Here is a 23,221-nt window from a genome sequence, read left to right on the forward strand (position 1 = left end):
CATATTGGTAGATGGGTAAAGATTTTTAAAAAAAGCAGACATTGAATATCCCTTTGAGCACAGTGAAGTTATTAATTACACTTTGGATGGTGTATCAATACACCCAGTCACTCCAAAGATACAGGCATCCTTCCTAACTTAGTTGCCGGAGAGGAAGGAAACTGCTCAGGGATTTCACCATGAGGCCAATGGTGACTTTAAAACAGTTACAGAGTTTAATGTCTGTGATAGGAGAAAACTGAGGATGGATCAACAACATTGTAGTTATGCCACAATACTAACCTAAATGACAGAGTGAAAAGAAGGAAGCCTGTACAGAATACAAATATTCCAAAACATGCATCCTGTTTACAATAACGCACTAAAGTGAAACTGCTAAAAATGTGGCAAAGAAATTAACTTTATATCCTGAATACAAAGCGCTGTGTTTGGGGCAAATCCAACACAAAACATCACTGAATACCACTCTTTATATTTTCAAGCATGGTGGTGGCTGCATCATGTTAGGGTATGCTTGTCATCAGCAAAGACTAGGGAGTTATTTTTGTTGTTGATAAAAATAAATGGAATAGAGCTAAGCACAGGCAAAATCCCAGAGGAAAACCTGGTTCAGTCTGCTTTCCAACGGACACTGGGAGACAAATTGACCTTTCAGCAGGACAGTAACCTAAAATACAAGGCCAAATATACACTGGAGTGGCTTACCATGACAACATTGAATGTTCCTGAGTGGCCTAGTTACAGTTTTTACTTAATCGTCTTGAAAATCTATGGCAAGACTTGAAAATGGCTGTCTAGCAATGATCAACAACCAACTTGACAGAGCTTGAAGAATTTTAAAAAGAATAATGTGAAAATATTGCATAATCCAGGTGTGCAAAGCTCTTAGAGACTTACCTAGAAAGACTCACAGCTGTAATCGCTGCCAAAGGTTATTCTTACATGTCTTGACTCAGGGGGTTGAATACTTATCTAATCAAGATATATTAATGTTTTATTTTTCTTCTCTATTTATACAAATGTTAGAATTATTCTTCCACTTTGATATTACAGAGTATTTTGTGTAGATTGTTGACAAAAAATGACAGTTAAATCCCACTTTGTAACACAACAAAATGTGGAAAAAGTAAAGGGGTGTGAATACTTTCTGAAGGCACTGTATATGCGAAAGTGTTTGTAGTCAAGTCACCACATGCTGCATGTGCTACAGATCCACATCACTCACTGTATCTTATTCATTTGAGACAGTCAGAATCTCCATTGGGAAGCCTTGACACCACTCCAGCAGTGGTCAAATGAGCATGCTACATGATTGGCAATATCATCAGAACTGTTGAACAAGTACAACTGCAACTTTAGAGGTTAATGATGGAGTCACCTCTTAATGTACAGAGGTACCCATGAACAACATGATGAACACTGTAAAGACATGTAGCAAATTTAGGGGGTAGCCCTGACCATGACTCAAACCCGGGTCCAGCGACTTTAACGCCAAGACCTTAACCGTTACACCAAGAGGTCCGAACCACTTTACGAGGACGCTAGGTGTTGTGTTAACGTCGCTACATTACCCCCTTCCTTCATGAAAGTGTATCCCCATGCTTCTCTATACCAAGACCCTCACGTGTACACACCTATCTGATGGCGTCACAGGCACCATCCCACTCTATCAGCAATGTAGCAAACGGCAGGGCAGGGAAGTGAACCCAAATCACTGGTGTGAAAGGCAAACTCCCACTTGGTGGGAATTGTAACGTGGCTCATATAGCGAGGATTGCTGCAGAAAGTTGCTACCATCACTTTGCTGTTCCTGATGTCCCTGCCTTCAGCCCATCTTCTAAGAGCCAAACCAGTTGGATCCAGAGGGCGTTGTGTCAGCACTGCTTTGTGACGTGTTGACACATATAATTTTCAATCAGTGGCGACATGCTAATCAGTGGAAACAGATGGGATGAAATGACCAGGGCTTTAAACCACGGGACGACCGCCAAGATAGGACGGCTCCATTGCTATGGAAACGGCTATGCTCGTTTGCATTGCTAATGGCCCTGATTACGGTGGGGGAAACGGCATTCTGGGATGGATCCGAGCGGTGACCAGATGTTCAGAGGATGTTTAGAGACCAAAGATGATACGTTCCCTGACTCCATGGTCATCACATGGTCCTAGTACTGAACGGAAAATGATTATGATGATGATGATGATGTGGGGAAGGACAAACGCAAATAGAGGACGTAACAGTGATGACATCCATGATGATAACCATAAAGACGAGAAAGACAGTAGGAACTAGAGGATGACAATAACAGTGATGACATATAGCGGATAATGATGATCATGCTGATGGAGACTAATGAATTTGAGAGTAATTAAGCAGGAGATTAAAAGGGAAACCGTAGAGGTTTCAAAACATCACAGACAGGAAGCTGACTAACTATAGTACCAACGGTGTCAGTCAGAGGAAGAGTAAAGGAGCTCACCGACTAACGAGAGAGGTGATTTCACTGAAAATGGGGAGATGGGGGGCATGAAAGAGGAGTGTGTCTTTGAGAGTAGCCTGACTCATAGCCCTGAGAGAGAGCCAACAGGAAGCCAGATGCAGGTTCCTACAGTATTTAGAGCAGCAAGCCTGATGAATGGCCATGTTCAAAGAGACTGCTCAGAGGAGGTATGTTGAAAGGTGAGCTACGCATGCATGCACACACGCACACACACACACGTGTCTCATACACAATGCTCTCTCTTTCTCATATTGACAAACATGCGTACACAAATCAAATCAAATCAAATTTTATTTGTCACATACATGTGTTTAGCAGATGTTATAGTGGGTGTAGCGAAATGCTTGTGCTTCTAGCTCCGACAGTGCAGTAATATCTAACAATTTCACAACATATAACCAATACACACAAAAAAGTAAGGAATGGGATTTAAGAATATATACATATATGGACAAGCAATGACAGAGCGGTATGAAAGTGACTAGTGTTCCATTCCTTAAAGTGGCCAGTGATTTCAATAGGCAGCAGCAGCATCTAATGTGCTAGTGATGGCTATTTAACAGTCTGATGGCCTCGAGATAGAAGCTGTTTTTCATTCTCTCGGTCCCAGCATTGATGCACCTGTACTGACCACGCCTTCTGGATGATAGCGGGGTGAACAGGCAGTGGCTCGTGTGGTTGATGTCCTTGATGATCTTTTTGGCCTTCCTGTGACATCGGGTGCTGTATGTGTCTTGGAGGGCGGGTAGTTTGCCCCCGGTAATGCGTTTGGCAGACCGCACCACCCTCTGGAGAGCTCTGCGGTTGTGGGCGGTGCAGTTGCCGTACCAGGCGGTGATACAGCCCGACAGGATGCTCTCAATTGTGCATCTGTAAAAGTTTGTGAGGGTTTTAGGTGATAAGCCAAATTTCTTCAGCCTCCTGAGGTTGAAGAGGCTCTGTTGCGCCTTCTTCACCACACTGTCTGTGTGGGTGGACCATTTCAGTTTGTCGTGATGTGTACGCCAAAGAACTTGAAGCTTTCCACCTTCTCCACTGCGGTCCCGTCGATGTGGATAAGGGGTGCACCCTCTGCTGTTTCCTGAAGTCCACGATCATCTCCTTTGTTTTGTTGATGTTGAGTGAGAGGTTATTTTCCTGGCACCACACTCCCAGAGCCCTCACCTTCTCCCTGTAAGCGGTCTTGTCATTGTTGGTAATCAAGCCTACTACTGTTGTGTCGTCTGCAAACTTGATGATTGAGTTGGAGGCATGCTTGGCCACGCAGTCATGGGTGAACAGGGCGTACAGGAGGGGGCTGAGCACGCACCCTTGTGGGGCCCCAGTGTTGAGGATCAGCGAAGTGGAGATGTTGTTTCCTACCTTCACCACCTGGGGACGGCCCGTCAGGAAGTCCAGGACCCAGTTGCACAGGGCGGGGTTCAGACCCAGGGCCTCAAGCTTAATGATGAGCTTGGAGGGTACTATGGTGTTGAATGCTGGCTATAGTCAATGAACAGCATTCTTACATAGGTATTCCTCTTGTCCAGATGGGATAGGGAAGTGTGCAGTGTGATGGCAATTGCATCGTCTGTGGATCTATTGGGGCGGTAAGCAAATTGAAGTGGGTCTAGGGTGACAGGTATGGTAGAGGTGATATGATCCTTGACTAGTCTCTCAAAGCACTTCATGAAACCAGCCACTGGGGCGCCCGTCGTTGCAGCCAATACCAACATGTCCATTTGGGTGGCAGCGGTAGGCAGCTCCTACATGTGCAACAAGGAGCAGACCTTAAAAGTCACCGACACGCTCACTCTTTACACTTTCGAGCTTCGCGTCCAGCCCTTCGAAGTCAATAAAGGCGAATTCGCTTTAGGTAGGTGACTTTCTGAGATGGTGAATTTGCGTCATTACCCTTATGTTGTTAGCCGTATGCTACAGGTTACTAGGGTTACTAGAGTCAAATACAGCTAACATGCTTGAAACTGAGACATAAAACTGAGACATTGACTATAATAACCATTATGGGCTTCAGTAGAATAGGTTACATGTCTAGTTTGGTGAGAAACAGGTAAGTATTTGAGATCATGCCATGCTTCTGCCCCTTTTTAAACTGATTAACAACCAAATGATCATGAGAAGATGAGATGTTCCAAGTTGTGCTCATTGATTCTCTCTCTCTTCTGCAGCCCATCAATGTTCACTGGATGACACCAGCATCTTAATCCCAATCATTGTTGGTGCCGCCCTGGCCCGTTTGATTCTCATTGTAGTGACTGCTTACGTGATTGGTCATAGGAAGACCTATATGGGATATCAGACCCTCTAAAAAGCAATCTGTGATCATGAATCTGTGATAATGAATCCAGGACACAGGTTGATCCTTGTGTGTCGGGGGGAGGTCCCAAAGCCTGATCCTGGATGGCTGTCTCAGTGCAGTCTTTCAATTGACGACTGACTCGTACAACTGGAGTAGTTAGACTATAATCTCCTTACTTCAGCCACTGTTAAGAGCTGCTCTTGAGCAGCTTAGTCTAGCTTCGCTTAAAAGAAAAGGTAGTATTACTGGCATATAGTTCTGTCTCTAAGTTGACTTTACAAAACAAGGGATCTGTCGTTTATATGTTCACACAAAGCAGTACTTGACATTATGGTTGCCACCAATGTCAGTCTGTCTCTGTGACTTGTGTTAGCCCTTTGACTGACTGGCTCACTTTGGGTAGTGTGAAATCTACCAAGTGTTTAATTTTTTGAAAAGTCCTCCTGTCATTACATGTTGGCATCAGGTTTAAAAAAGGGATAGCTCTGGTTATTTGCTGTCATTCAAACCTGTTCTTCGCAGATGGTGATATTCTTATAAACATACAGTGGGGAGAACAAGTATTTGATACACTGCCGATTTTTGCAGGTTTTCCTACTTACAAAGCATGTAGAGGTCTGTAATTTTTTATCATAGGTACACTTCAACTGTGAGAGGCGGAATCTAAAACAAAAATCCAGAAAATCACATTGTATAATTTTTAGTAATTTATTTGCATTTTATTGCATGACATAAGTATTTGATACATCAGAAAAGTAGAACTTAATATTTGGTACAGAAACCTTTGTTTGCAATTACAGAGATCATACGTTTCCTGTAGGTCTTGACCAGGTTTGCACACACTGCAGCAGGGATTTTGGCCCACTCCTCCATACAGATCTTCTCCAGATCCTTCAGGTTTCGGGGCTGTCGCTGGGCAATACAGACTTTCAGCTCCCTCCAAAGATGTTCTATTGGGTTCAGGTCTGGAGACTGGCTAGGCCACTCCAGAACCTTGAGATGCTTCTTACGGAGCCACTCCTTAGTTGCCCTGGCTGTGTTCATCTTCAATGCTCTTACTGAGGGAAGGAGGTTGTTGGCCAAGATCTCGCGATACATGGCCCCATCCATCCTCCCCTCAATACGGTGCAGTCGTCCTGTCCCCTTTGCAGAAAAGCATCCCCAAAGAATGATGTTTCCACCTCCATGCTTCACGGTTGGGATGGTGTTCTTGGGGTTGTACTCATCCTTCTTCTTCCTCCAAACACAGCGAGGGGAGTTTAGACCAAAAAGCTATATTTTTGTCTCATCAGACCACATGACCTTCTCCCATTCCTCCTCTGGATCATCCAGATGGTCATTGGCAAACTTCAGACGGGCCTGGACATGCGCTGGCTTGAGCAGGGGGACCTTGCATGCGCTGCAGGATTTTAATCCATGACGGCATGGTGTGTTACTAATGGTTTTCTTTGAGACTGTGGTCCCAGCTTTCTTCAGGTCATTGACCAGGTCCTGCCGTGTAGTTCTGGGCTGATCCCTCACCTTCCTCATGATCATTGATGCCCCACGAGGTGAGATCTTGCATGGAGCCCCAGACCGAGGGTGATTGACCGTCATCTTGAACTTCTTCCATTTTCTAATAATTGCGCCAACAGTTGTTGCCTTCTCACCAAGCTGCTTGCCTATTGTCCTGTAGCCCATCCCAGCCTTGTCCAGGTGTACAATTGTATCCCTGACACAGCTCTCTGGTGTTGGCCATTGTGGAGAGGTTGGAGTCTGTTTGATTGAGTGTGTGGACAGGTGTCTTTTATACAGGTAACGAGTTCAAACAGGTGCAGTTAATACAGGTAATGAGTGGAGAACAGGAGGGCTTCTTAAAGAAAAACTAACAGGTCTGTGAGAGCCGGAATTCTTACTGGTTGGTAGGTGATCAAATACTTATGTCATGCAATAAAATGCAAATTAATTACTTAAAAATCATACAATGTGATTTTCTGGATTTTTTTGGCATTCTTTTTGATTCCGTCTCTCACAGTTGAAGTATACCTATGATAAAAATTACACACCTCCACATGCTTTGTAAGTAGGAAAACCTGTAAAATCAGCAGTGTATCAAATACTTGTTCTCCCCACTGTATAAATGCACAAAATTGCTCAGTAAGTTCAACATAAATTGAAAATGCGTGCTGCAATGTTACACCTGTGTATAGTATAGCCATTGCTGAGGTGTTGCTCCCGAAAGCTGCCAGTTAGTAAGGGAGCACTTGTGATCAGGGCTGAGGTCTATTCCATTTCAATTAAGTCCATTTCAGTAACTGAAATTCTAATTCCAATTTTCCTTACAGCTTTTTCATGAGGAAAATTAGAATTTCAGTTTACTTCCTGAATTGACTTAAATGAAATGGCATTGACTCTAACCCTGCCCAGTTAACCACTTGTAAGTTGCACCAATCGACAGAGTAGGAGAAAGGATGATTGTCCACAGGATGTGCCGTACATGTGTATATTTCTGTACTGTTAGAAGGAAAGGTGACAATGGCTAGTTGCTGTGTATTATCACCGTTTGCATGATGGGCCCCGTGTAGCTCAGTTGGTAGAGCATGGCGCTTGCAACGGCAGGGTTGTGGGTTCGATTCCCACGGGGGGCCAGTATGAAAGAAAAAAAAAATGTATGCACTCACTAACTGTAAGTTGCTCTGGATAAGAGCGTCTGCTAAATGACTAAAATGTAAATGATGACAGAGGTGAGTGCACACAGTCAGTCACCATGTAATCCAAGCCCAGTAGAAAGGCAGGGATATAAAGTGTTAATGATTTACATTCTGTACTGTACATTTATGGCATACCTGGATAAGATGATAAGCACCTGGTTCATGTGTTCAGCTACCGTACCTGATTTGGGGGAGGGTAGGACTAGGAGTGCAAGAAAGAGGTGAGGTGGAGAGGTTTCAGGATATAAGTCATAGTATGTTTAGGGCCTAAGGCAACTTACTATGACTTACATCTTGAAACTACTTAGGCCGTACAGACCATTTACAGTTCACACACACACACACACAGACAAACACACATTCCCAACCCCTTTACATTATGTAATTTGAGGTGTGAGAGAATTCAGACACTGATAGCTCACCTGTGAGTGTGTGAGTCATCTGCTCTGAAGTGCTCTGTGTGTGTGTTAACAGTCAATGTCTGGAGAAGTCTCTGAGTGAGTGTGTGTAATCGCTCATCCATTTGCAGTAGATAGATCTGTAAGTGTGTGTATAAATGTATGTTTATGTGTAAAGGTTGTGAGTATTGGTATGTATGTGTGTGTGTTTCTCTGTGACTGTGTGTATGTTAGTCCACTCTGCAAAGGCCTTTGAGTGTCTTTCACTGCTACACATCCTCTGTTCTTGATGTGGCATCTAAAGGGTCTTGAAATGTTTGGAAGCATGCAGATGTGTTGCTTTCATAGCACACAGCACACTGGCCAGTGTTAACTAGTGTTGATTCAGGAATTAAAGAAACCCTGTAAAGAGTTAACCTACCACACATTGGTGTAAAAGAACCCCAGTGTTGGTGTTAATAACCAGAGTTGAACCAAAACCACGCCCATCAATATCATATTTCCCAGCAAGCTCTCTTGCAGGTTGATTTTTTAAATTGTTTGTTTCAATATCTACGTTTTTGCACGTACATTGATTGATTAATTAATCTTATGCTACTCAACCATAAATAACCATTTTTTTTGGAACTATTACAATCTTTTACTTGGACTTATTGTACCCTGTTACTGAAATGGTTGTTACAGTTTATATATTTAAGGTATTCTCAAATCTTAGTCTTCCCAACCCTGGCAGTCATTCTGAATGCAGGTTTCGGGTGAATAAAAATTAAAAATGTTTGATATCCCCCACTCTGGCTGGATTCCAATAGGAATTACACATCACTTTGCAAGCCAGCATAATGTGAGTTGCAGGCCTGAAAAAGTTATACAGCTGCACCATCGAGAGCATCCTGACTGGTTGCATCACCGCCTGGTATGGCAACTGCTCGGCCTCTGACCGCAAGGCACTACAGAGGGTAGTGCGTACGGCCCAGTACATCACTGGGGCCAAGCTTCCTGCCATCCAGGACCTCTATACCAGGCGGTGTCAGAGGAATGCCCTCAAAATTGTCAAAGACTCCAGCCACCCTAGTCATAGACTGTTCTCTCTGCTACCGCACGGCAAGCAGTACCGGAGTGCCAAGTCTAGGTCCAAAAGACTTCTCAACAGCTTCTACCCCCAAGCCATAAGACTCCTGAACAGCTAATCATGGCTACCCGGACTATTTGCACTGCCCCCCCAGTAGTCACTTTAACTCTACCCACATGTACATATTACTTCAACTACCTCAACTAGCCAGTGCCCCCGCACATTGACTCTGCACCGGTACCCCCCTGTATATATAGCCTCCCTACTGTTATTTTATTTTACTTCTGCTCTTTTTTTCTCAACACTTTTTTGTTGTTGTTTTATTTTACTTTTTTATTTTAAAAAAATGCACTGTTGGTTAAGGGCTGTAAGTAAGCATTTCACTTGAATGTCTGCACCTGTTGTATTCGGCGCATGTGGCCAATACAATTTGATTTGATTTGATTTGATGTGGCCTCGAAACTATGGGTTTCAGGCCACTGTATTATGTACTGTCTTAAATACTTTAACTTTAATGACATCATACAGTATATTCTCTTAGGATCTCACTTGGTGAAGTCCACAGGACTGAAAATGAATCAATGCAACAACCATTTCTCTGTCACTAGAAAACACAGTCATGGGTGGAACCAAATACAGTACAGTTTGAAGATATGGAGAAAGTGCTTATCCAGTAGAAATCCCCGATCACACTTGTAGGTGCTGTCATGATGACGTTGGCTAGCTAAGCACATGTGCAGAAACAGGTGAACAGGCCTCGAGTCTTCTTGGGCATGACACTACAAGCTTGGCACACCTGTATTTGTGGAGTTTCTCCCATTCTTCTCTGCAGATCCTCTCAACCTCTGTCAGGTCTCTCCAGAGATGTTAGATCGGGTTCAAGTCCGGGCTCTGGCTGGGCCACTCAAGGACATTCAGAGACTTGTCCTGAAGCCACTCCTGCATTGTCTTGGCTGTGTGCTTAGGTTCGTTGTTCTGTTGGAAGGTGAATCTTCGCCTCAGTCTGAGGTCCTGAGCGCTCTGGAGCAGGTTTTCATCAAGGATTTCTCTGTACTTTGCTCCGTTCATCTTTACCTCGATCCTGACTAGTCTCCCAGTCCCTGCCCCTGAAAAACATCCCCACATCATGATGCTGCCACCACCATGCTTCACCGTAGGGATGGTGCCAGGTTTTCTCCAGACGTGACGCTTGGCATTCAAGCCAAAGAGTTCAATCTTGGTTTCATCAGACCAGAGAATCTTGTTTCTCATGGTCTGAGGTGCCTTTTGGCAAACTCCAAGCGGGCTGTCATGTGCCTTTTACTGAGGAGTGGCTTCTGTCTGGCCACTCTACCATAAAGGCCTGATTGGAGGAGTGCTGCAGCGATGGTTGTCCTTCTGGGAGGTTCTCCCATCTCTACAGAGGAACTCTAGAGCTCTGTCAGAGTGACCATCGGGTTCTTGGTCACCTCCCTGACCAAGGCCCTTCTCCCCCGACTGCTCAGTTTTCCCGGGCGGCCAGCTCTTGGAAGAGTCTTGGTGGTTCCAAACTTATATAGACAGGTGTGTGCTTTTCCAAATCATGTCCAATCAATTGAATTTACCACAGGTTGACTCCAATCAAGTTGTAGAAACATCTCAAGGATGATTAATGGAAACAGGATGCACCTGAGCTCAATTTCGAGTCTCATAGCAAAGCGTCTGAATACTTATGTAAATAAGCTATTTCTGTTTTTTGTGTGTACTTTTTACCCCTTTTTCTCCTCAATTGGTAGTTACAGTCTTGTCCCATCGCTGCAACTCTCGTATGGACTCGGGAGAGGCGAAGGTTGAGAGTCATGCGTCCTCCGAAACACGACCCGCCAAGCCGCACTGCTTCTTGACACACTGCTGGCTTAACCCGGAAGCCAGCTGCACCAATGTGTCGGAGGAAACACTGTACAGCTGGCGACCGAAGTCAGCGTGCATGCGCCCGGCAGCCACAAGGACGCCTTACAGCACGATGGGACAAGGACATCCCAGCCGGCCAAACCCTCCCCTAACCCATACGACTCTGGGCCAATTGTGCACCACCTCATGGGTCTCCCGGTCACGGCCGGCTGCAACGCAGCCCGGGATTGAACCTGGATACAGTGCCTTAGACTGCTGCGCCAATCAGGAGGCCCTCTGTTTTTAATTTTTAATAAATTAGCCAACTTTTCTAAAAACCTGTTTTCACTTTGTCATTATGGGGTATTGTGTGTAGATTGCTGAGGATTTATTGTTATTTAATCAATTTTAGAAGAAGGCTGTAACATAACAAAATGTGGAAAAAGTCAAGGGGTCTGAATACTTTCAGAAGGCACTGTATGTTGTGAAAATTAACAACTAAGGAATAATTTTTCACTTCTCTCATTGTCTAATCAAACCCCAAACCCCGGCCTGGTCTGTTTGGTCTGTTTCACAAGCGTTCCCGGAAGTCTCGCAATGTTGCGCCTCTGGGTTTAGAAACTCTTTGGTGGTCCTGGTCATTCTAAAATTCACTCGAAATGAACCCTGGGAAATATGCAAATAAGGCTTAAAACCCTAAAGCAGGGATATTCAATTCCGGTCCTGGATGGCCGAAACATTACGGTTTAGATTTTTTTTGGGTTCTTCACAGAACCAGCCCATTTATGGTTCTTCAGAGACCCTAAAATGGTTCCCCCATGTCATCGCTCTCAAGAGCTAGCTAGCCGTTCTTCAAACAGAGTCAACACAGTGGCCATTGCTAGCTACCCAACATGACCAGCTGGCTGTACTGTAGTAGCTAACCACAATATACTTGTCCTAGCTAGCCAACGTCTAATCATTGCTGTGTCATGAAAGGAACTTGACACGGACACGAGTGATCTGTTTGGTGTGTTATCACATTATTGGTGGTTTGTTGTGACCAAGTGTTGGTGCTAAACGGTGTGTTATTGTTATTGGATGCTAGTCTGCTAGTTGGCTATGGTGTCATAGTTGGCTAGCTGAACGGGGTGGGTTGAGTCTATTCCTTTAAACATTGAACCGCTGTGGTTCACAACAATTCTGATTTCCAAAGGCGGAAGTTGGGGGAGTTTTTTGTTCGGGTGGTTCAGTGAAACAATTTTAGTTTCTGAGGTAGAAGTTTTTGGTGAGGGAGGCCCTGCTCTCTCCGCTCCCAGATGCTTAGTCCATTTCATTCCGATCTCCTCTGCATTTTTGTAGCCATTTGCTACAGCCTGTCAACTATGCCTATCCCTGTTCTCTCCTCTCTGCACAGGCTACACAAACGCACCACACCGCGTGGCTGCTGCCTCTCCAACCTGGTGGTCCCTGCACGCACCACCCACGTGGAGTTCCAGGTCGCAGGCAGCCTCTGGAACTGCCGTTCTGCTGCCAACAAAGCTGACTTCATCCCAGCCTATGCCAACCTCCAGTCCCTCGACTTCCTGGCGCTGACGGAAACATGGATCACCACTGAAAACACCGCTACTCCTACTGCTCTCTCCTCGTCTGACCATGTGTTCTCGCATACCCCGAGAGCATCTGGTCAGAGGGGTGGTGGTACAGGAATCCTCATCTCTCCCAAGTGGACATTCTCAATTTTTCCCCTAACCCATCTGTCTATCTCCTCATTTGAATTCCATGCTGTCACAGTCACTAGCCCATTTAAGCTTAATATCCTTGTCATCTATCGCCCTCCAGGTTCCCTTGGAGAGTTCATCAATGAGCTTGACGCCTTGATAAGTTCCTTCCCTGAGGATGGCTCACCCCTCACAGTTTTGGGGGATTTCAACCTCCCTATGTCCACATTTGACTCATTTCTCTCTGCCTCCTTCTTTCCACTCCTCTCCTCTTTTGACCTCACCCTCTCACCGTCCCCCCCTACTCACAAGGCAGGCAATACGCTTGACCTCATCTTCACTAGATGCTGCTCCTCTACTAATCTCACTGCAACTCCCCTCCATGTCTCCGACCACTACTTTGTTTCCTTTTCTCTCTCACTCTCCTCCCACACTACTCACTCTGCCCCTACACAGATGGTAATGCGCCGCCGCAACCTTCGCTCTCTCTCTCCCACTACTCTCTCCTCTTCCATCCTATCATCTCTTCCCTCTGCTCAATCCTTCTCCCTCCAATCTCCTGATTCTGCCTCCTCAACCCTCCTCTCCTCCCTTTCTGCATCCTTTGACTCTCTGTGTCCCCTATCCTCCCGGCCGGCTCGGTCCTCCCCTCCAGCTCCGTGGCTTGATGACTCATTGCGAGCTCACAGAACAGAGCTCCGGGCAGCGGAGCGGAAATGGAAGAAAACTAAACTCCCTGCCGACCTGGCATCCTTTCACTCCCTCCTCTCTACATTTTCTTCATCTGTTTCTGCTGCTAAGGCCACCTTCTACCACTCTAAATTCCAAGCATCTGCCTCTAACCCTAGGAAGCTCTTTGCCACATTTTCCTCCCTCCTGAATCCCCCCCCCCCCCCCCCCCTCCTCTCTCTCTGTGGATGACTTCGTCAACCACTTTGAAAAGAAGGTTGACGACATCCGATCCTCGTTTGTTAAGTCTAATGACACTGCTGGTCCTGCTCACACTGCCCTACCCTATGCTTTGACTTCTTTCTCCCCTCTCTCTCCAGATAAAATCCTGCGACTTGTGACTGCAGGCCGCCCAACAACCTGCCCGCTTGACCCTATCCCCTCCTCCCTTCTCCAGACCATCTCCGGTGACCTTCTCCCCTACCTCACCTCGCTGATCAACTCATCCTTGACCGCTGGCCATGTCCCTTCCGTCTTCAAGAGAGCGAGAGTTACTCCCCTTCTCAAAAAACCAACACTCGACCCCACTGATGTCAACAACTACAGACCAGTATCCCTTCTTTCTTTTTTTTCCAAAACTATTGAGCGTGCCGTCTTTAGCCAACTCTCTTGCTATCTCTCTCAGAATGACCTTCTTGATCCAAACCAATCAGGTTTCAGGACTGGTCATTCAACTGAGACTGCTCTTCTCTGTGTCACGGAGACTCTCCGCACTGCTAAAGCTAACTCTCTCTCCTCTGCTCTTGTCCTTCTAGACCTGTCTGCTGCCTTTGATACTGTGAACCATCAGATCCTCCTCTCCACCCTCTCCGAGATGGGCATCTCCGGCGCGGCTCACTCCTGGATTGCGTCCTACCTGACCGGTCGCTCCTACCAAGTGGCGTGGCGGGAAGCTGTCTCCGCACCACGTGCTCTCACCACTGGTGTCCCCCAGGGATCGGTTCTGGGCCCTCTCCTTTTCTCCCTATACACCAAGTCACTTGGCTCTGTCATATCCTCACATGGCCTTTCCTATCATTGCTACGCTGACGATACACAACTAATCTTCTCCTTTCCCCCTTCTGATAACCAGGTGGCGAATCGCATCTCTGCATGTCTGGCAGACATATCAGTATGGATGACGGATCACCACCTCAAGCTGAACCCTGGCAAGACGGAGCTGCTCTTCCTCCCGGGGAAGGACTGCCCGTTCCATGATCTCGCCATCACGGTTGACAACTCCGCTGTGTCCTCCTCCCAGAGTGCGAAGAGCCTAGGCGTGACCCTGGACAACACCCTGTCGTTCTCCGCCAACATCAAGGCGGTGACCCGCTCCTGCAGGTTCATGCTCTACAACATTCGGAGAGTGCGACCCTGCCTTACACAGGAAGCGGCGCAGGTCCTGGTCCAGGCACTTGTCATCTCCCGTCTGGACTACTGCAACTCGCTGTTGGCTGGGCTCCCTGCCTGTGCCATTAAACCCCTACAACTCATCCAGAATGCCGCAGCCCGTCTGGTGTTCAACCTTCCCAAGTTCTCTCACGTCACCCCCCTCCTCCGCACACTCCACTGGCTTCCAGTTGAAGCTCGCATCCGCTACAAGACCATGGTGCTTGCCTATGGAGCAGTGAGGGGAACGGCACCTCTGTACCTTCAGGCTCTGATCAGTCCCTACACCCAAACGAGGACATTGCGTTCATCCACCTCTGGCCTGCTGGCTCCCCTTCCTCTACGGAAGCATAGCTCCCGCTCAGCCCAGTCAAAACTGTTCGCTGCTCTGGCACCCCAATGGTGGAACAAGCTCCCTCACGACGCCAGGACAGCGGAGTCACTCACCACCTTCCGGAGACATTTGAAACCCCACCTCTTTAAGGAATACCTGGGATAGGATAAAGTATTCCTTCTAACCCCCCCCCCCCCCCCCCAAATTGTAAAGTGGTTATCCCACTGGCTATAGGGTGAACGCACCAATTTGTGAGTCGCTCTGGCTAAGAGCGTCTGCTAAATGACGTTAATGTGCCCTTGAGCAAGGCACTTAACCCTAATTGCTCCTGTAAGTCGCTCTGGTTAAGAGCGTCTGCTAAATGACTAAAATGTAAAAATGTAAGAACCTTATTTGGTTCCAACTTGCACCTTTATTTTTAAGAATGTAGGTCATTGCTGTAAGACAATATGCTCTCAGCTAATATATCTAGCATACCTGCTAAAACCACGGTAAAATTAAATTAGAAGTATTGCTCTCTTTATGTCCATTCTCTTTGTGCAACTGTAACTTTACATGGCCATCCGGCTGGCCAGCTCTAGTTGTGTAGTGATTCATTATTCATGGACCTATATCTGTGCTCTGCTGTAATTGCAGCGTGCCGCAGCAGTGGCTGCATCTGATGGAGCACAAATGAATAAATAAATCGGGACGGAGGAGCCATTTGGACGTTTGACATTTACTGATGAGACAATTAAGAAAGCAGCGCACAAACACACAGGCAAAGGGGCAGGAAAACACACGCCCACACACATGCTGAGCACAAATGAAAGACCAACACACACAAACCAATAGTGGAGCTCCAACAAACACCCATTTGCCAACTCACACAAAAGCACACAAACATACACACATGACTGCATGAAAACTAACACAAATGCACACGTGTGTTATGTCTACTACCTCATTTGTAACTTTCTTTTTTCCCAGGGTCCCGTTCTATTCTAGAAGACACATGGACTAAAAGAAATAGGGGCACCAGATGAGGTAAGTCTTGGAAAAGACAATAAGATAAACACAAATGCAAACACACACACGCACGGACGCACACACACGAAAGCAGCTGCCATGCCTCATTCCATGGGACAACATAGATGAGACGTTGCTATATAGGCAGCATCCTAGAGATAATATGACTCCATGGCTTCATCAGGGAATTGTAGTTCTGCATAATGATTTTAAGGATTTAGCAGTCCAGCACATTCGGCTACAAGTCTTTCATGAGGTCTACATTTGGAGTTGACATGGTTACCCCTGGGCTATGAGTGTCACGCCCTGGCTCTGGGGACTCTTAAAAGTTGAGCCAGGGTGTGTAGTGTCTGTGTTGTGTTTTCTATGTTCATGTTCTAGTTCATGTATTTCTATGTTGGCCGGGGTGGTTCCCAATCAGAGGCAGCTGTGGCTCGTTGTCTCTGATTGGGTACCATACTTAGGCAGCCTGTTTTGCACAGTTCATTGTGGGATCTTGTTCTGTATAGGTTTGTGTTGGTGAAACTTTTGACTTCACGTATCGTTTTGTTGTTTTGTTGTTCATGTATTAAGTACTCATTAAAAGATGTACGCCTATCACGCTGCGCCTTGGTCCGGTTCTTACAACGATCGTGACAGAAGATCCCACCAGAACAGGACCAAGCAGCGTGTTCAGGAGCAAATGCCGGGTAAGGAACTGGAGAAGTTGGCGATGTCCCAGGTGGGCGAATGGTGGTCTTGGGAGGACATGTTCGTGGGCAGAGGGCCATGGGCAAAAGTTAAGGCCCTGGCGAGAGAGGAGGTACGGCGCCAACAGTGCCGTCGTCGGACAGGCGAGAGGCAACCCCAATAAAAAAATTGGGGGGGGGCACACGGCATGGACGACAGGGATGCTGGAGGCAGCTACAGGACGTATCAGCGGATTAGGAGAGGAGGCCACCAGGTTTGGGGGGCTGGAAGGGAGGTTGGCGGAGCCTAGAGGTAGAGCAGAGCCAACTCCCCGTACTCAGGCTAGGCAGCAGGAGGCAGCGACAGGGCGTATCTGCAGAATAGGAGAGGAGGCCACCAGGTTACGGGGGCTATTGGTCATGAGGGAGCAGGAGTTAATTGGTCAGAGGGAGGAGCTACTGGAGGCGATAAGGGAGAAGGATAGTGTAGAGGCACGGCGAGAGGAACTGAGTAGGCAGCAGAGGGAGCGGAGGTTTATGAGGAAACCCAGTCCCGCTCCTCGCACCAAGCAAGTGGTGTGTGTCACCAGTCCGGTCCGGCCCGTTCCTGATCCCCGCACTAAGTTAGTGGTGCGTGTTCCCAGTACGGCCTGACCCATTCCTGCTTCCCGCACAAGGCCAGTGGTGTGTGTTCCCAGTACGGTCCGGCCCGTTCCTGCTCCCCGCACTAAGTTAGTGGTGCATGTTCCCAGTACGGCCCAACCCGTTCCTGCTCCCCGCACTAAGTTAGTGGTGCGTGTTCCCAGTACGGCCCAACCCGTTCCTGCTCCCCGCACTAAGTTAGTGGTGCGTGTTCCCAGTCCGGCCCGGCCCGTTCCTGCTCCCCGCACTAAGTTAGTGGTGCGTGTTCCCAGTACGGCCCAACCCGTTCCTGCTCCCCGCACCAAGCCAGTGGTGCGCGTCGCCAGCCCGGTCCGGCCTGTTCCTGCTCCCCGCACCAAGCCAGTGGTGCGCGTCGCCAGCCCGGTCCGGCCTGTTCCTGCTCCCCGCACCAAGCCAGTGGTGCGTGTCGCCAGCCCGGTCCGGCCTGTTCCTGCTCCCCGCACCAAGCCAGTGGTGCGCGTCGCCAGCCCGGTCCGGCCTGTTCCTGCTCCCCGCACCAAGCCAGTGGTGCGCGTCGCCAGCCCGGTCCGGCCTGTTCCTGCTCCCCGCACCAAGCCAGTGGTGCGCGTCGTCAGCCCGGTCCGGCCTGTTCCTGCTCCCCGCACCAAGCCAGGGGTGCGCGTCGTCAGCCCGGTCCGGCCCGTTCCTGCTCCCCGCACCAAGCCAGTGGTGCGCGTCGTCAGTCCGGCACAGCCCGTGCCTGTTCCAGCTGCTCCACACCGGAGCCTGAGCAATCCGCTCCACCGGTGTCCAGTCCAGCTCCGGCCAGCGGGGCCAGACCAGACCAGGGGCGCTACGGGGGGGTAGCGAGAGAGTGGTGGTCACGCCCGGGAGCCGGATCCGCCTCCGAGGCGGAATGCCCACCCAGCCCCTACCCTCTTGAGTTTGGTTGGCGCGGTCGCAGTCCGCGCCTATGGGGGGGGGGGGGGGGGGGGGGGGGGGTACTGTCACGCCCTGGCTCTGGGGACTCTTAAAAGTTGAGCCAGGGTGTGTAGTGTCTGTGTTGTGTTTTCTATGTTCATGTTCTAGTTCGTGTATTTCTATGTTGGCCGGGGTGGTTCCCAATCAGAGGCAGCTGTGGCTCGTTGTCTCTGATTGGGTACCATACTTAGGCAGCCTGTTTTGCACAGTTCATTGTGGGATCTTGTTCTGTATAGGTTTGTGTTGGTGAACCGTTTGACTTCACGTATCGTTTTGTTGTTTTGTTGTTCATGTATTAAGTACTCATTAAAAGATGTACGCCTATCACGCTGCGCCTTGGTCCGGTTCTTACAACGATCGTGACAATGAGGTAAAGTATCTCCCCTTATGAACCATTCCTACATCAAAACTGATTATTGTAGGAACTATAGATGGGTTAGCTGACAACGTCACAAAAACAATGTGCACGCCTTAATGGGGCAGAAGTCTGTGAGTTACTGTGATTATAGATGGACAGATGGCTAGAAAAAATGGCAAGAAACTGCCATGTGGGGAATCGTGTCTCGTTTCAGCTAGTTTAATCTGGTTCTTGATACCATTTCTTGTTTTGAGGTGTTTTGAGTGATTTCATGTCAATGCTTATATGGCAAAAATTCTAAGCCAACCCTGTCTGTTTTGCCCCATAGTTGCACATGCGTCGGTTTTGTTGCTAGGCAACCAACCGTCTATTGGTAGCTAAAATAGGAAATTACACTTTACTTTCTGACAATTTACCTCTTTAAATTGCAGTTCTTTGCTTCAAGTCAACTCGTGGCTGATGATCCCCCACACTTAAAGGCTCTATATTTCACATAGGTTACAACCTGGTAACAACCAATGATGTAGGCCTATATAAACCCTGGATTGCTGATGCTATATATTGGCCAATGAGAGGCTTTGAAGCCACAGGTCGGCCATATTGGCACTTCCTCCATAGGACAAAATTACATATATTTAAGTATTTTTGTTGTTGTAGTGGGGCTAGTAACATTAGTACTTTCTTTTTATGTTTAGCTCATATAATATAATTGAAAAGTGGTCGAGTAGTCGAAGAATGTGTCAATTTGTTAGTAGGTAAATGGAAGAGTGTCCTCCCCTCCTCGATAGCCACTTTCATGGAGGATACTCTTGGCCTTTTATCAATTAGATTTTTTCACCTTCTGCATCCTCTCTCGCCTCCTTTTGAAAAAATTAAAAGTTAATTGAGGAGAGACGGCGAGGAGAGTGAACGTGGATGGAAATGCGCTTGTATGAAATGAGATGGTCCTTCTCCACTTGTGTGTCATTAGGCAAATGACGTTTACAGGGGTGGATCCCAAAATAAATGTGTAAAGTGTTCAAAACAAATTAAGTTAGTTGTGCAAGATGTTTTATAGATAAAATAATAAGTAACATAGAGGGTGTGGCAGATTTCAAAACTCTTACATTTTAGTCATTTAGCAGACGCTCTTATCCAGAGTGACTTACAGTTAGTGAGTGCATACATTTTCATAATGGCCCCCCGTGGGAATCGAACCCACAACCCTGGCGTTGCAAGCGCCATGCTCTACCAACTGAGCTACACGGGGCCTCTTCTGTGGTGATACACATGAGTATCCTCGATGAAAGGTGGATATCGAGGAGGAGAGGACACTTGTTTGCCTACTAGCGAATTGACACACTGCTCGACCACTTATTGGTTTCCCCAAACCATCAAAGGAGAAAAGTCCCATGTGTATCCTAACAAAAGAGTTTTGAAATCTGCCACACCACCTTGAACCTTGAATCAGTTTTTGTTTTGTCAGAGGACAAAAACATGCACATGTTTAAAAACAATATGCTCCTTAATGTTTTATCTATACAATGTCTTGCACAACTAACAATTTGTTTTGAGCACTTTACACATTTATTTTGGGATCCACCCCTGTGTAAACGTCATTTGCCTAGTGATGCGTGAAAGCCATTTCTATCCACCTTCACGCTCCTCGCCGACTCTCCTCGATTAACTTTAACCTTTTGCAAAAGGAGGCGAGAGAGGATGGAGGAGAGAGGACGCAAGAGGTGAGCAAATCTAATTGATAGAAGGCCAATGTGACAGACAAGACCGAATGTGCTAGCCTGACGACTCAAACTAAACTATTCTGCTGCTCTGTCGTTCGCTAAATAGTGTTTTTTCTCGTCCGTGGGCGTGGCGTAGCGTTTGGCCGGAGCAAGGAGTCTGGGTAGCCAGGCAACAAATGTGCAGCATTCATGCATCTGATTTGAAACAGCGGCGTGCAACCGGACCACTGCCCGTGCAGCTCGGTTAACGGGAGGAGAAAACGGACAGTACCCTAACCGAAAACAATGAAGACGGGCACATTTCCTAGGTAAGGCTTTGTTAGCTACCTACAGGATTTGCAGGCAGTTGCTCTTTACGCTTCAGAGCACTTTGTGCTAATAGCCCGCCGTTAGATACAGTGTAACGACGAGCAGTCACTGGGCAGAAGGAGATGTGGCTACAATGAGATTCAGCCAGCGATATTTTTATTTTTGGGGGATGAATATATCAATAAAACAATTCGGGAAGAATATTCCATAGTAAATGAGGAGCATGAACTGTTTACATTAATGGTTTAATCTTTGCACAGTCAGAATGATGAAAGAACCATAGCCTAGCCTACTGCACCCTTATACTATTTTATCCTATCATCATCACTAGCCTACTCCTTGATACATTTAGAAGCTTACAACAACCTAGTTGGGATCATACAACAACCTAGCTGTACCTCATGCGGCAACATTGTAGCCAAGCCACACACGTAAACGACAGCCTACTTTGTAGGGAATCATTATGGTAATATTTGCCTGTTCACATCAGTCCAACTGCATTATGCCTTCCTGTGTTTTACGCATTTCTTTGTTTTACGCAGTAGCACGTGAAATGAGAAACTCGGGAAATGAGACAATCATCTGCTGTTAAATGTGCACTGTTAGACCACAAGTTCCACAAACTAACCACAGTTCCATTTGTGTATGTATGTTGTGAAACCCTGTCTGTGGCATAAGAAGAACGTTTGATTGTGGAGGACCTTGTGTCCATGTGAGTTTGGAGGTGTCCTGTCCTCCATCCAACTACGAACAGATAAAAGGAAGAGAGATAAGAGAGAACGGATGGAAGTGTAGAGGCAGGGTCAAATCTGCAATAGCAAAGTTTACAAAGTGTCTTCCTTCACATACTTCTGCCTGCACACCTCTTATTCTTAAAACTGGTAGTAGTACTAGTATCCCAAACCACAAGTTAATTTATTTGTCCCTGGTTAACTAATACATCTCCTCTACGGGTGACTCGGTCAATTACATTGAACACAGCGGCCATCAGTCCTTTGGCAGGCTGTTGGTGGCAGCTCATGCTGCCCTGTGAACCACGCTGTCTGTGCCAGGAGATGTCTGATTAAGACCATTTAGATCGCATCATTATTGACTTAAGCAGCTGTTTGAAACGAACCCAACAGTGTTATGGTCCAAATAGCCTTTGCATTAGACAAATTGAACGAAAACGCCGGTAATCACGCCATTTGAGAGAAATTATAAGAAACAGAAAGGACACAAGTGCCAAGGATGAAGAATCTTGGCAATTAACCCGATAAGCTAGGTAACAGTTGGGGTTTGGGAGTGAGTGTAGTCTATGAAGTGGTCAGATTCTTTGTTTCTTTGTCTGGGATCTACAGATGGGTCTAGGTTTGCCTCAGAATAGTGAGGTCTTTTTATTCCATCGCCTAATAAATTAAAACCAAGATTCATCTGAGGAAAAGGGGAGGAGGAAAGAGAGAAACACACCTTTTGTGTAAGATATTCAGCAGCATACACCAATCTACATTTGTATCAACCTACAGTCCTTGAATAAACAACATTTCAAATGTGATGTTTGATGGATACAAACACAGTAAGTGGTATAAAACCCCCAAACCAAAAAAAAGTGTGAGTCACATTCTCACTGACTTCTGAAATCATGTCCTTTTGCAGCATGGGGAAGGTGAACCAAAGAGGGCTTTCACAACTGATTTTTGAGGGCACTCTGCTACCTCGTGGCGGCAGTGTGTTCTTTGTAGTTGTAACCGGTGTGAAATGGCTAGCTAGTTAGCGGTGCGCACTAGTAGCGTTTCAATCGGTGATGTCACTCGCTCTGAGACCTTGAAGTAGTTGTTTCCCTTGCTCTGCAAGGGCCGCGGCTTTTGTGGAGCGACGGGTAACGGTGCTTCGAGGGTGACTGTTGTCGATGTGTGCAGAGGGTCCCTGGTTCAAGCCCAGGTAGGGGCGAGGAGAGGGACGGAAGCAACACTGTTACATAGTGATAGGGTAAAAAAATTGATACAGTTGAGTATTATTATTATTGACGATATTATATCTATACTCGTTTTCTCATGGCTCTCTCTTGTCTCGCTGCAGCTGACATAACAATGTTCTATATGTTTGGAACATTGAATCACAATTAAATCGCAGTATCGGAACGCAGTACATATAGAATCGTGATACATATAGAATCGCAATACAAATCATATCGGCTCCTAAAGTGCTTACTTTAATAATGTTTACATACTGTTTTACCTAATTTATATGTATATACTGTATTCTAGTCGTGGCTTATCCAATATAGCTACTTCTGTACACACCTTTTCTATTCATATACTATCCATACTGACTATACACACCATTCACATACAGTACATATATATTTATATTCCTGCAATTTTATCCCATTTTGCCATGGGGTTTTGTACTGTGTATTTAAATACTGTATTCTCGACAAAGCTCATTCTATTATTTCTTCTGCTGTACATTGCATGTTAGTAACACTGTTTATACACACCACATATTTATTTATACACTGGATTCTTGACATGGCTCACTCTAATATATCTACTGCTGTACATATTCTTAGTATATCTTGTGTAAATTCATCCGGTGTATATACCTATAGATTGCATTTGGATTACTGTTACAGTGCTATTTGACTGAATTTGATTA

The 23,221-nt window shown here is 46.5% G+C and overlaps 1 protein-coding gene across 1 annotated transcript; it reads left to right on the plus strand.

Moving 5' to 3' along the window:
* Positions 1 to 4,169: 4,169 nt before the first annotated feature.
* Positions 4,170 to 5,015, plus strand: LOC311129348 (lysosome-associated membrane glycoprotein 2-like; the record flags this gene model as incomplete). Its single annotated transcript, XM_084161615.1, has 2 exons — positions 4,170 to 4,356; positions 4,670 to 5,015. The coding sequence occupies 2 exons, from the start codon at positions 4,170 to 4,172 to the stop codon at positions 4,807 to 4,809; spliced, it is 327 nt and encodes a 108-aa protein (XP_084017741.1). The 3' UTR covers positions 4,810 to 5,015.
* Positions 5,016 to 23,221: the final 18,206 nt, after the last annotated feature.

The sequence above is a fragment of the Coregonus lavaretus genome (genome assembly GCF_964263955.1).
Source record: "Coregonus lavaretus genome assembly, chromosome: 5".
NCBI classification, from domain to species: Eukaryota; Metazoa; Chordata; class Actinopteri; order Salmoniformes; family Salmonidae; genus Coregonus; species Coregonus lavaretus.